The following is a 14,280-nucleotide window of genomic DNA, read 5'->3' on the forward strand; positions in this document are numbered from 1 at the left end:
CTGTCCACCCTGCAAAGCCAAGGCGGGGTCGTGGGGGTGGGCTGGGCACAGTTTTGGAGGAGTGGGTGACAGCAGGGAGGAGCGGGGGTTGCTGCCCTTGAGTTCAAAGGGAGAAAGGGGCATTTTCCTCCAGGGATCCCTTTGGCCTGGGAACTTCAGCCCGATGCTTGAAAGGCAGACCGCCAAGAGTCCTGGTCACTGCCCCGTAGAAGAACGAGGCATGTCAAACCATGGGAACCAGAGGAAGACAATGAAAATGACCCCAAAGACAGGGGGAGAGTGCACGCACAAAGTCCTGATCTCAGACCTGGGTAGCACATGCCCCACCCCCACCCCCCAGCAAAGTGGACTGTGACCCCTGTAAAGAATAAATGGCAGGGGCCGGAGTGATAGTACAGTGGGTAGGGCGTTTGCCTTGCACGTGGCCAACCCAGGTTCAATCTCCGGCACCCCATATAGTCCCCCAAGCACCACCAGGAGTAATTCCTGAGTGCAGAGCCAGGAGTAACCCCTGAGCATTGCTGGGTGTGACCCAAAAAAGCAAATAAATGTCAGGGGCTGGAGCCATAGTACAACAGCAAAGGTGCTGGCCTTGCACGCAGCCAGCCCGGATCTGATCCCTGACACCCCCATATCATCCTCGGAGCCCCCTCAGGAGAGATGTCTGAGTGTGGAGCCAGGAGTAAGCCCTGAGCACAATCAGCTGTCACCCAGAAAACAAAACCAGAAAATTCTTTTCCCAAAGACCCGAGTCCAAAGACTTTGGGGCCACTCATCCTTTTCATCACTTCCTGGTCACCGTTGACCGTCTGACCTGTTTGTAATCAAGTGTAATGCTGAGATTCTTTGGAGCTCTGTGGGATTAAGTACTTGCCACATTAAATATAGGTATCAGAGCATAACATGTTAGCTCTCTCGGCCTCAAGGGTCCTGAAGCCCATGGTCCTAGCAGTGATTCTCAGCTGGAGGCAGGGGACCCGTGTCTGGAGAGGCTTCTGGGAGAGCACTGTTACTGGCATCTAGCCTGAGGCCAGGAGTGACACTCAGCGGCCTGGAAGGCCCAGGACATACAGTGTCCCTATGAGGGATTCTCTGACCCACGCTGCCGTGGTTCGCATAATTAATCCTGTTAAGCAGACCTCCGGATTCTCATTATACCGCTCTCTTTCTGAATGCTGTTCATTTTCTCTCCCACAGCCCATTCAGTATTTATTCCCTTCCTTAATGATTATGTTTATGGATTGTCTCTCGAGGAATCGAGCTTCTTTCTAAATTGGCCTTTCTCTAATCCCAAATTCTATTTATCTTCCTTGATTCTATCCTTCCCCTCTTCTCCCTCCTTTGAGCTACACCGCCCACCCCTAGTGAAGCCCCCATAGGCCCACCCTCCTACCTCCGCAAGGCCAGTATCAAGGCCCAGAGGCAGGACTGGACCCTCCAAGTCGCTTCATAATTGTGCAAGGGTAGACTTGCTGGCTGTCAGGTGTTCTTGCCTTGGTGGTGGTACCTGCTAGAACCTCTCCATGTGCAAGTTGGCAAGGAAGGTAGGAAGGTGGCCCAAGCATAAATATTCAAAGGGAATACATCCTCAAAGGACTAAGAAAGTTTTGTCATAGCAACCATTTGGGGGTTTCATTTCCCCATAGTTCCTGCATCTCATGTAACTATTTTCTCTACAATTATTGCACCTTTAAAGGGATTTTTATCCACAGATAGTTGCTTAAAATTTGTTGTTGTTGTTGTAGTAACCTCTGTCCCAACTGTTGGTTCAGAAAAATGGCCTCTGGATCCCCTGGAATGTTGGCTTGTCCAGTGAAAGAGGCTGCTCCATGGGCTGGCACACGTGGCATGTAGGTGGGAGAGGGCAGCAGAGACGGGAGCCACTCACTTCCTGCAGGACTGCACCGGGGCGGGCTGGCATGGCAATGAACCTAGAAAGCAGTTGTGTTCAGAGTGTGCTGGATGGGGCCCCCAGCTCTACCGGAACCCAGTGGCAGGTATGGGGTACTGCTTCCCTGCTTTAGAACCTTTCTCTGTCTTTCTCTAGCGACAGCTGGGCAAGAACATCAAGTTTGGGCAGCCACCACCCCAGGCTGTTCCCATGAAGAAGGCGGACAGTGGGGACGCGAGCCTAGAAGAGGACCTGTTCCTGACCAGTCCCATAGAAATTGTGACCCATCAGGACGTCATCCTCTGCGACTCCGAGCACCAGGTACGAATCCTGGGGGAGGGACTTGGACAGGGGAGGATAATTGGCAGGGTTCCCAGCCACTCTGAGTTGACGGTGAGAAAATGGGAGGAGCTTTTCAGGGAGCAGCCAGATAGGCTGGAGGACACTTCCGGACAGGCGCCCTGGTGGTCGTTGGTGGGAGAGTGGCTCTTCTCCGACACTTACCGTCACTCTTGGGACTTGGGCTCTATCATCTCTTCTGGAAAGTCTAACCTGGCCTCGGCACCCAGCTGTACTAGCACCCTACCCCCGGGCCCCTTCACGGTGCATCTTTGTTCAGCCTTTGTTTCACTACTGGGTGTTGAAAAAAGGAAAAGGAAAGTGGGGGGTGGGGTAGGGGGGTCTTTCAAGCAATGCACAGGGGCCCTGGAGTCTCTCCTGGCTATTCTTTGTCAATTGGGCGGGCAGTTATGTGCAAGGCCCAAGGATGTGGTGCTGTTTGGATCTTCGATGCCAGGTACTACCTGGGCTACCTGTTGTGCTCTGTAGTGATTGTGTGTGAGTGTGTGCTGCAGTGTGTGGAGGGGGACTATGTAGTGCCAGGGATCAAACTCGGGTAGTCGCACACTAGGCATGCACGTTCACCCCCGTACTAGCTCTGGTTCCTTGCATGTTTCATACATATCTGTAACCCAACTTATTTATGGCCTCAGAACTAACTGATCTCTGCATGCTGTGCCCCTGAGTTCAAGCCGGGCCTCACATGCTTCTTTCCCCCGGGACTTGTCATCTGTCACCTTGGACAAATCTAAAGGGGAATAAGAGAGAAATCGGTGTTCTAGGGGTGGGTGGTTAAATTGGGTCGGAGGGGACAGACGTTAAAGAATAGAACTGGGTGCCAGGGATCCTGTTAGGAGTAAAGTGCTTGTCCCGTAGATGAGAGAGGCCGGATTCCACCCTAACACCCACGGGGGGGGGGGGGGGAGAGGAAAAATAACACTTTAGTGTGTTCTCTAAGGGCCAGAGTCACAGCACTCAAGTGTTTGCCTTATGTGCAACGGACCGGGATTGGCACCCCCTGGGCCTCAGGAGCCCACCAGGTGACCCCTGAACACTGCTGAGTGTGAACCCCGCCCCCAAAGTGTTATAGAAGCCACGCTGCCTTTCAGTAATCATACCAGGGACTTCCACAGAAGCCCAATGCATTGCACTCGGTTAGGAAAAAGGGAAAGAGGGGCTGGAGAGACAGTACAGAGGGCGGGGTGCTTGCCTTGCAGCCAACCTGGGTTTGATCCCTAAGCCCAGCCAGGAGTGATCCCTGAGCACAGAGCCAGGAGTAAACCCTGAGCACAGATGGGTTTGGCCCCAAAAGCCCCTTTTCTCCCTCCCTTCCTCCCCCCCAAAAACAGAAGTAGGTGCTCCATAAAATCAACCCCTCAGTCAGACCTGCTGGATGTCTAGAAAGACGGTTCCAGCACCGGCTGACCTGCCTTTGGTCTTGACACTGTCAGGAACTCTGAGTGGACCGAAAACCACAGTGGCTGCCGAGGGCTGCCCTTGGGCCTTGGGGCAAAGGAGCCTAGGCCCTGCAGGTCCCCAGAGGAAGTGCTCTGGGGGAGGTTCTCCGTCTTCCAGTCATTTCTGGTGTGGGGCGCCTCAGCATTCTCAGGGACCAAGGGTCAGTCCCAGGTCAGGGGTCCTCAGCGCTATACCTATAGGGCTTGGGGGCCATATAGATTGAACTTGGGGCCTGACCTATCAGGCTTTGAAGTGTCTTCCTAGCCTGAGGCTTTGCTCTTTTTATTCTATTTTTATAAAGTAGTTCACAATATTTGATTACATTCAATATTCAAACACCAATCCCACCACCATTACACCTTCCTACCACATTTCGGATGTTTCCATCCTGAATCCCTAAATAATTTATTTTGTGTTGTTTGTTATGAGTAAACTGCTGAAAATGCTCCAGAAAAGTTTCCTTAGAGGAAAGTATGTGAAGATTGTTGTATTTCACCCAGGGAACATTAAGCCCTTCTATAAGAGATTACTAACATGTTGTTAAAGGTTAATCCTTGTATGCTCATATATATATATATATCTGTGTGTGTGTGTGTGTGTGTGTGTATCACTATATCACTGTCATCCCGTTCATCCATTTGCTCGAGCGGGCACCAGTAATATCATATGTGTATGAATGTAAAAATGTATTTTCCTCTAAGATTGGTTGCCTTCTGCATTAAACCCCCTCAAATGTAGTGCGCTACCCTTGGAATATGAGTGGTGTGAGGTAGGAGATGTCCAGGAATAGGTTCACTCATGGGTGAGGCTCAGCCTGAGTGTGTGTAGAGTGGCCGTGAACATGGCGGCGGTTGAGTTCTGGAGGCTTTCGGCTGCTGGGGCCGGGTCCCTTGGGGATGGTAGGGCCTCACCCACCCCTCTCCAGGATGCCCCAAATGAAACAGCCTGGCGTGGGGTCCAGCAACATGGCTATTGCTAGTCATTTTATGCTCTCTCTCTTCCAAGAGATTTATAGTGAGTTTCTGGATCTTGGCATTGATGAGATTATCTGGCGTGAGCCAGAGGTGGCTTGTGGGTGTGACTGCCAAGTTGCCAGGAATAGGGTGATGTGGGGGAGGGGCAGCGAGGGCACCCATTCCTGGTTCTGTTGAACCTGGAGTTTTCAGTCACCAGTCCTGCATACCTGGGTTTTCTGCGGATTCACTCATGGGTGAGGCTCAGTCCAAGTGTGTGGAGACTGGCTGTGAGCAGAGCAGCAGTTGAGTTCTGGAGGTTTTTGGCCGCTGGGGCTGGGTTCCTGGGGGGGCGGGGAGGGTGGGACCCCTCACCCGCCTCCCCTTGTGGTGCCCTGAATGAAACAGCCAGGTGTGGGGTCCAGTGGCATGGCTATGGCGAGTCCAAGGCTTTCGCTCTTAAAGCATTGGTCCTTGGTCTACCTGCCACGGTATCTGAAATCAGATTTTATTTCAGGCAGCTCTTAAGGGGAACTGAGTACTCTGGGTACCTCTGAGAGGAAGTTTTCTTATTGGCAGTAAAGTTTTTTTGAGGAGTCATTAAAAAATAAGTGATTTGTGGGTCCATGTGAGAAAGAAGAGGAGAAGTGGGCATCCGACCCCATCTGTGTCCTCATCCTGGGTACTCCTGGCATCCATACCACTGGAGGAAGGTGGGGTGCGCACCCCCCAGGCCGCCCCGCTGACTATAGTGGATGTCACTGCTGTTGCTGGTGAAGTTCAAGGCCCGGGGGGCTGTGGGGTTGCTGACTGAGCAGATGCTAAACATGGGAGATGAGCAAATGTGGACAAGGAGAGACACTGAGAGCAGACGGCATGGAAGGTCCTCCTCGTGGGGCGCGGGAAACACGCAGAGCCGGCCAGGCAGCTTGAGCTCTTGGGCCAGGACAGCGTGCCCTTGCTGATGGCTAGAGAAGCCGCAGTAAGGGATGGCCCGTGCTGGGATGTGGGTGACATGGTGCGGTGCTGTCAGGGCAGACACTGGAATGTGACTTTTCTCTCTCCAGTCCGTGGGCAGACTTCCTTCCTCTAATGTTCTTTACTAGGTCATAGTCTCCGTTACTAGACTGACAGGCCTCTAGAGGAGTCTTCCTGCTCCTGGTCTGATGGAAAATTCTTTCTTGTTGTTTCCTGTTGTTGTTGCTTCTGGTGGTGCTCAGGACTGGCTCCTGGCTCTGGCTCAGAGATCGCTTCTGGGGGTGGGGGCGTTCAGAGGACCATACAGGATGCCAGGGATCGAATCCGGGTCAGCCGTGTGCAAGGCCAACACCTCTGTACTATCCATCCAGCCCCTGACTAAAGCTTTCTGTTGGACTCACTCAAATGAGTCTTTCAAAACCACAATGTGGGTCCGGGGGGGGGGGGCACCCCTCAGGCTGTTCACCTTTCCAGTTCTGCTTCCTAGGTGGGGCCCAGCACCTCTCAGTGCCTCTGAGCAGTGGGAACAGCCCTCAAGACCCCAGCTTGGAGTACAAGCCCGGCCTCAGGAGTTCGGGAGGAGGCTGAGTTGGCACCGCCCCCTGGGGGACTGCTGAGCGCAGGGAGAAGGGGGAGGCCCTTCGAGGCACCTCCGGGACATGGTTATCTGCCCAGAACTTCCTGTCCCTTTGTCTCACGAGAGCGCCCTCTCCTCTCTTCCAGCCCAGTGATACGTCCAGCTCTCTGAGTCCTCTGAACCAGCCGGCAGCCAGAAGTGAGATGGAGGAGAAGGTAATGGGGTGGGAGCTCGGGTATTTTGCTGCCTTCCAGATCCTCCCCACTTGCCTCTTTGCTTTCCTCTTGGTGATGGGCCACCCACTTTCCCATTCATAAATGCTACCTTCATCCATTTATTATGGATCTTATGAAAAATGCTTCCCGGGGTAGAGGTGGGTGTTTGGAGGCATGTCCATGGCCGGGCACCTGCCAGGCAGAACCCTACTCTGGAAAAAGGCCAGCCCCTGCCTTCCCCCACTCAGGCTTGCCTAAATGGACCCCTTCTAGACAGTGAGGCCTTTGAGTAAGACATTCCCAAACTTTTGAGGGCACACAGCCTTAAGTTTCTGCTGACAGATGGCCCCAAACAAGTCTGAGTGTTTATCTACATTTTTGTTTTGTTTGGGGGGGGGCACATCCAGCAATGCTCAGGGCTTACTCCTGGCTCTGTGTTCAGGGGCCACTCCTGGCAGTGGACTGGGTGATGCTGGAGAAATTGAGGACCAAACTGGCATTAGCTGCAGGCAAGGAAATGCCTTAACCCCTCCCTCCTCCTCCTACTGTCTCTCTAACCCTGTCTTTATCTAGTTGGATGTAGTTTTGGCTTTTCACCTTTCTGCATTCCCTTGAAGCCTGGTTCTCCCTGAGGCCAGGGATCCAGAAACCCTCCTGGGGTCTGGCAGGCAGTGCAGCCAGCAGAGTGTGCCGGACACTTCTCCTGGGATGGCTCGAGACCGTGCAACCCGGGCAGACCACGAAGCAACGCGTTAGGAATAACTAGAAACGTTGGGCTTAGAACCCTGCTCGCAATGCTTGTCTGTCTCTCGTCTTTCTCATCCGCTTCTAACTCCTACCACTCAAGCCCCCGGGAGAGGAGGGAAATTACTGCTTAATGCCTCGATCCTCAAGCAGAGTTGAGGATGTGACACCTCTTACTTACACAGATAACCAGAAATCAAGGAGACTTGGGAGATCAAGAGCTGGAATCACTTTGCCTTTCTTTGTATTTCTGGCTATAAATTAGTGTTTATTGCGCATCCATTTTGCTCAGACTGGGTTCTTAATCTTTTATGCATAAATATGGAACGTGGTTTGCAACAAAGCAAGCCCATGGGCTAATCCCCACTGACTCTGCACTTAGAGCGCCAGCAGCAGTTACACAGAGGAGGCTTGGCCTTATCTCTGGCTGCCTCTGGGCCCGGGAGCAGCTGGCTGGAGCAGATAGGACCAGTAGCGCCCTCTGCCGGACATTCGCCATGTAAGCTGGCCTGCTAATGTGGGTGTCTTCACCCTCAAATTCTTTTTTTTTTTTTAATTTAAAATTTTTATTTTTTTGGCTTTTTGGGTCACACCCAGTGAATGCACAGGGGTTACTTCCTGGCTCTGCACTCAGGAATTACCCCTGGCAGTGATCAGGGGACAATATGGGATGCTCGGAATCAAACCCGGATTGGCTGCGTGCAAGGCAAATGCCCTACCCACTGTGCTGTCGCTCCAGCCCCAAACCTCGAATTCTGTGTGGCTTCTGAGTTCAGGCCCAGCCATGGTTTCTCAGACCTTTACAGTGATTGCATCTGTATTATGGAACTGCAAGCTGTGCTCCCGTTACTCCTTTCAAGAATTGCCTTCTAGGGTTGGAGAGATAGTACAGCAGGTAGGTTGCTTACCTAGCATGCAGTGAATCTGGGCTCAGTCACTGGTACCACAGATGGTATCCTGAGTCCCGCCAGGAGAATGCCAAAATTCTGAATATTGGCCTTTGTGACCCCGGGGTACCACAAACAGTATGGCACAATGGCCTTGCTTTATTCCTCCAAACCTTTACTGAAATGGGCAGGACTTGATACCCCAATGATGAATTGCCGACCCCTGATCTAAATGAAACCCCCAAATAATTCAGACTAGTAAGGTCAATTCTTGGAAGATGAAATGATCCTATTTGTGAACACACATGTCAGTGTCAGAACAAATCGTCATATTAGTTTTAGTTTTGGGTCCACACCTGATGGGTGCCCCTAGCAGTGCTCAGAATACCTGCAGAGCTGGGGACCAGAGCCCAGTCTCCCACATGCAGAAATAGGCACTCACACCTGTGAGCCACCTTCCCAGCCCAGCGCTCTGTCCTGATTCCAGCGCTGTGTCCTGGGAGTTCCCAGGGCTAGGCACATCCCGAACCAGGCTTGGTGCCCACCAGCTCTCCCAGTCCAGCCTCCCTGTGGGCCACGGACTGACCCAGACCTCCTGATGCTTCTTCTCCACTACAGGTCACTCCAGCGAAACCATCTCGGCCCAAAAGACACTTCTCTTCTGCTGGCACCATCGAAAGCGTCAACCTGGATGCCATCCCCCGTGCTATCTCGCGCCTCGACAACAGTGCCGCCAGGCACAAGCTGGCCGTGAAGCCAAAACACCAGAGGGTGTCCAAGAGGCACCGGCGACTCGCCGGGGTATGTATGCCCCTTCTGACCGCGCCCTGTCTGCTGAGCACGAATGGACCTGTGGGCTGGGGAGGTGATGGCTGACCTCTCTCTCCCCGGCAGGAACTGGGGTGTGTTGCAGGCTCCAGAGTGGGCAGACCTTTTCCTGCCCCCACCCTTTCTGACATACTGCCCGGAGTGGGGAGAAGTGGGTGGACAGGGGCCACCTGGTGCTTGCAGCTGAGAGTGAAGTATCTCCTCTGTCGAGCTTAGCCCATTTCCTAGAGTTGACAGAACCCCTGCACCAGTGCTAGAAAGATCCAAGGGGGTGTTATAGAGCTGGGCGTAGTTGGAGGACACTGAGTGATTTTTTTTTTTTTTGTAGACTTGGGTTTGGCTAAATGTTCTTGAGTTTAATTAGGGGGATTTGGAAAACATATATTTCAGGGGATGCTGCTGAAACGTGACTCTCTGTTGGCCCTCCCCTTTCTAGTGGCAGCCCATGGGGTTTCCTGCAATTATTCATTCATATAAAGCGGTATTTGAGAATGCCAGAGAAAGGGGTAGAGAGCAGCAGACATACAGACGCATTTTGTCCCCTCCACCCCCGCCCCTTCAGTGAGCAGGCCAGCCCGGGCTTCACGGTCTCTGAGTAGCATGTCTGCCCCCTTCTGCTGGAGACCGAGGAGGCCACCTCCCCGTGACTAGGACCAGGAAAGGTGACCTGAGCCGATGGGAACCAACTCCTAACCCTTTCTGCCTTCCCAATGCTAGGACCGGCTCGGAGAACACGGCGGCCTTCCACAGCCGCTGTCTCTGGACCAGAACGGGCACTCTGGAGAAGACAAGCTCGTCTGGCATGAAGAGGAGCCAGAACCACTGGACGCCGAGGACAAGAGACGCCATGAGGAATACTGGCGGGAACTGGAGGCCAAATGCAAAAGGCAGAAGGCTGAAGCCGCGGAGAAGCGACGCTTGGAAGAGCAGAGGCTGCAGGCCCTGGAGCGCAGGCTGTGGGAGGAGAGCAGGCAGCCGGCGCTCCTGGCCGAGGGGCCGGAGGACCTGCCTGGGGAGGAGGAGCAGGAGACACCTCTGGAGAAGCCGAGAGGGACAGCGTGGCCAGAGCCCGGGGAAGACAGGCTCCCAGAGGAGGAGACGCAGGTGAAGGAGAGACGCCAACTGCAGCAGGCGCTGGAGGCACGCAACAGGCAGGAGGCCGAGAAGCAGAGGCAGGAAGAGGAGGAGAGAGAGCAGGAGCGCTGGAGGAAGAGGGAGGAGGAGAGGAGGCAGGAGGAGCTGGAGGAGCAGAGACGGCAGGAGGAAGAGGAGAGGGTGAGGGAGCTCAGGAGACAGGAGGAGGAGAGGATGGAGGAGCTCAGGAGACAGGAGGAAGAGGAGAGGATGAAGGAGCTCAGGAGACAGGAGGAGGAGGAGAGGATGAAGGAGCAGGAGAGGATGGAGGAGCTCAGGAGACAGGAGGAAGAGAGGATGAAGGAGCTCAGGAGACAGGAGGAAGAGAGGATGAAGGAGCTCAGGAGACAGGAGGAAGAGAGGATGAAGGAGCTCAGGAGACAGGAGGAAGAGGAGAGGATGAAGGAGCAGGAGAGGATGGAGGAGCTCAGGAGACAGGAGGAAGAGAGGATGAAGGAGCTCAGGAGACAGGAGGAAGAGAGGATGAAGGAGCTCAGGAGACAGGAGGAAGAGAGGATGAAGGAGCTCAGGAGACAGGAGGAGGAGAGGATGAAGGAGCTCAGGAGACAGGAGGAGGAGGAGAGGATGAAGGAGCAGGAGAAGATGGAGGAGCTCAGGAGACAGGAGGAAGAGAGGATGAAGGAGCTCAGGAGACAGGAGGAGGAAGAGGAGGAGGAGAGGATGAAGGAGCTCAGGAGACAGGAGGAGGAGGAGGAGAGAAAGAGAAAGGAAGCATTGAGAAAGCAGGCAGAGATGGAGGCACTGAGGCGACCGGAAGCAGAAAAGAAGGTTCGGGAAGAGGAAGGTTCCCTGGAGCTGGCCCACCAGAGGGGCCTCCGGAGCCCACGCCGTCGGAAGGACTTTGCAGAGAAAGCCGACGGCCCCCAGCCGGCGCCGCAGCCGGGAGACGGCGAGGAAGCGCGCAGAGGGGAGAAGCCGCAGCTGCAGCCCCCGGAGGCGCCACCGGGGGAGCGGCGACAGGGGAAGAGAGAGGGAACCCGGGCGCAGCGACCCCAGAAACCAGACGCGCCCTCGGAAGAGCCACCGCGGGCGCCGGCCGCCAGGAGCGGGGAGGAGCTGCGCTGGCGGGAGGTGGACGAGCGGCAGAGCACGCCCAGGCCCTACACGTTCCAGGTGTCGTCGGGGGGCAAGCAGATCCTCTTCCCCAAAGTCAACCTGAGCCCGGTGACCCCCCTGAAGGAGGCGGGCGCGGGCCCGGCGCCGGCGCCGCCCCCGGAGCCGCAGCCCCCCAGGGCCGGCGCGGCGCCGCCCGGCCTGCCGTCGGCGCTCAGCGTGCCGCACACGGCCATCCTGGTGACGGGCGCCCAGCTCTGCGGCCCGGCCGTCAACCTGAGTCAGATCAAGGACTCGGCCTGCAGGTCCCTGCTGGGCCTGGCGGAGGACAGGCGGCCCGCCGAGGGCGCGGCGGCCGAGCGCGCGGGGAGGCCCCGGCCGCCGGCCCCCGACGCGCCGGGCGGGGAGGGGGCGCTGGCCGAGTTGATGTCCATCCGGTCCCGAATCCTGCGGAGCGCCGAGGGCGAGCCGCGCCCGGGGGACAGGGAGCCGCCGGGGCCCGAGGGCGGCGACGAGCCGGCGGCCGCGCCGCGCCGGACGCCGTCGATGGGCGCCAAGTTCTGCATCAAGCCCGCCTGGCAGAAGTTCGCGGACGGCGGCGGCGCCGACGGGGAGGGCGGCCGGAGGCGGGCGGCGGGCGACGCCCGGGAGAGAGGCGGGCCGCCGCGGGAGCCGGCCGACGCCACGGACGGCTGCCAGTTTGCCAAAGACCTGCCGTCGTTCCTGGTCCCGGGGCTGCCCTCGCCGCCGCCGCCGCCACCGCCGCCGCCGCCGCAGGTCGCGGCCCACGCGGAGCCCGCGAGCGGCCCCGACGGCGGCGGGCGGAAGGCGGAGCCCGCGGGCGCCGGCGGGGAGGAGAAGGCGTCGCCTTTCGGCATCAAGCTGCGAAGGACCAACTACTCCCTGCGCTTCCACTCGGACCAGCAGGCCGAGCAGAAGAGGAAGAAGAGGCCCGGCAGCGGCGGGGACGGCGCGGGCGCGGGCGCGGGCGGAGACAAGGACGCGGCGGCCCGGCCCGGCCCGGCCCTCGCGGCCGCCCCGACGGAAAGTGCCCCCGGTCCCGCCGCGCCGCCGCCGGCGGCCCAGCCCGCGCCCGCTCCCGCCAGCAGCCGCAGCCCCACGCCCGAGCACAGGCCACCCCCCAAAATGCCAACGGTTCAGAAGCCAGCCCTGGCGCCCAAGCCCAGCAGCCAGACCCCGCCGCCGTCCCCGCTGTCCAAACTGAGCCGGCCCTACCTGGCCGAGCTGCTGTCCCGGCGGCCCGGGAAGCCCGACGCAGAGCCCGGGGAGCCAAGCAGGGAGCCGAGCAAGGAGCCGGGACCTCGGGCCGCCCCGTCGGGCTGCCCGCCGCCGCCCCCCGAGGAGGAGCGGGGGCCCGAGAGGAAGCCCGGCTCGCCCGCCCCACCCGCCGGCCGCCGGGAGAAGCAGCCCTCGCCCAGCCCGGAGCCCGAGAGGAGAGGTAGGGAGGAGGCCGCGCAGGGAGCACTGAGCAGGGCACCCTACCAGCGGCCCCCTCGGTCGCCTAGAGCTGGGGGCTTTCCTTAGTACGTGTTCTTTAAGATATGGGGTGGGGTCGCATATGCTGCCAGAGTAGATGTGCTGCTTGCGCCCCCGTGGTCGATCACATGTGGTGCCTGAGTACATGTGTTGCCCAGCATCCCCTCTTGAGATGTGTACTTTTCATGCTGTGGGGTTGGAGCTCTATAGTACGGCGGGTAGGGCATTTGCTTTGCACGTGGCAGACCTGGGTTGGATCCCCAGCATTCTGTATGGTCCCCCGATCACCGCCAGGAGTAATTCCTGCGTGCAGAGCCAGGAGGAACCCCTGAGCATCGCTGGATGGGACCCCCCCCTACTTTTTTTTATTAAAAAAATAAATAAAATATGGGATGAGTGCTGGAGAGAGAGAGAGTACAGCAGGTAGGGCACTTGTGTTGCATATGGCCAACCCCGATTTGGTCCCCAGCCTGGTGTATGCCCCCCAAACACAGCCAGGAGTAAGCCCTGGCGTTGCCAGGTATGGCCCAACACCATCTCCCCGACAGCCCCCCTCCAAAAAAATGTATGTTTGAATGTGGGTTGGAGAGCTAGCTCAGTGGGCCGAGCTCATGCAAAACATGCTTCGAATAGAGGAGATCCAGGTTCAGCCCTGCATAGTTCCCAGAGCGCCACCAGGTGTGGCCGCAAAATTTGATGAGGGGTGGAACAGTAGTATGGCGAGTATGGTGCTTGCCTTGCACATGGCTGACTTGGGTTCGATCACTGGTACCCCACATGGTCCCCCCAGCCCATATGGGGCTGAGCCAGGAACACCACGGCCAAAGAGAACTGATGCTGGAAGTGCTAAGGGACTCTGCTGTGCAACGCCAGCTCTCACTCGGGTTCTTCCTCACACAAGGAAGAAGGGGTCGGTCACTTCATTTGCTTGCTGTGGACAGTGGACCATGTCGTCTCTCATCCCGACGCTGTGCTGTGCTGTGCTGGGAATGACTAACATTTCCAGGACCGCTGTTTGTGCTTTTGCTCAGGGGGGCTCTCCACAGCTCTGAGGAGCCTTTGGGTATGTATCTTTCCAGTTTTTACAAAATACTTGATCACGGCATGCCCAGCCAGCCCACCAGCGTGCCTCTGAGCGGCCCTCAGGGCATGGGGAGAGAGCTGGGGATCAGGGGTGCATGCTCTGCATGTGCTCAGCCCCCTGAGTTCAGTCCCTGGAACCCAGTGGCCACCTCCTGTCCGCAGGGAGTCAGTGCTCACAGACCCTGATGTCGGTGGGCCCCACTGGTGACTTACGTGAAGCAGGGAGGAGAGAGATGGTTACTGGGTTCTTGTCTCGTCTCCCAGAAAAGAATTTCAGGAGTAGACGAGCAGTGAAGTGAAACAGATTTTATTTGGAGGTTTTGAAGGGAAGGAGGGAGAGAAAGTGGGAGAGAGTGGAGAGTAACATACTCTAGAGAGAACACGGGCTTCTCCAAGGGTGGAGAGGGCCCCTACACACATCCCAGCATTAGAACACGAAAGCATGAAAGTCTGCATCTCAAGAAGGGAGATGCGGGCGACACGTGTGCTCAGGCATCACGTGTGCTCAGCCACATGGGCACAAGCAGCACATGGGCTCAGGCAGCATATACGGGCACTTCCTTTGTTCAAGGTGGCCTTTTTAGGTTTCTCCAACCTGCCCCCATGTGGGCATCTACCTAGG

General features: G+C 56.9%; 1 protein-coding gene across 7 annotated transcripts in view; it reads left to right on the forward strand.

The window, feature by feature from the left end:
• Positions 1–14,280, forward strand: part of CRACD (capping protein inhibiting regulator of actin dynamics) — a 230,367-nt gene that overhangs the window by 203,851 nt on the left and 12,236 nt on the right. For all 7 annotated transcript variants that reach the window (XM_055137664.1, XM_055137662.1, XM_055137667.1 and 4 more), the window contains 4 exons: positions 2,048–2,212; positions 6,343–6,411; positions 8,661–8,843; positions 9,588–12,537. In XM_055137664.1, the coding sequence (XP_054993639.1) occupies positions 2,048–2,212; positions 6,343–6,411; positions 8,661–8,843; positions 9,588–12,537 (3,367 nt within the window). The remainder of the gene's footprint in view (positions 1–2,047; positions 2,213–6,342; positions 6,412–8,660; positions 8,844–9,587; positions 12,538–14,280) is intronic.

Source organism: Sorex araneus, chromosome 5 (assembly GCF_027595985.1).
Source record: "Sorex araneus isolate mSorAra2 chromosome 5, mSorAra2.pri, whole genome shotgun sequence".
Classification (NCBI taxonomy): domain Eukaryota; kingdom Metazoa; phylum Chordata; class Mammalia; order Eulipotyphla; family Soricidae; genus Sorex; species Sorex araneus.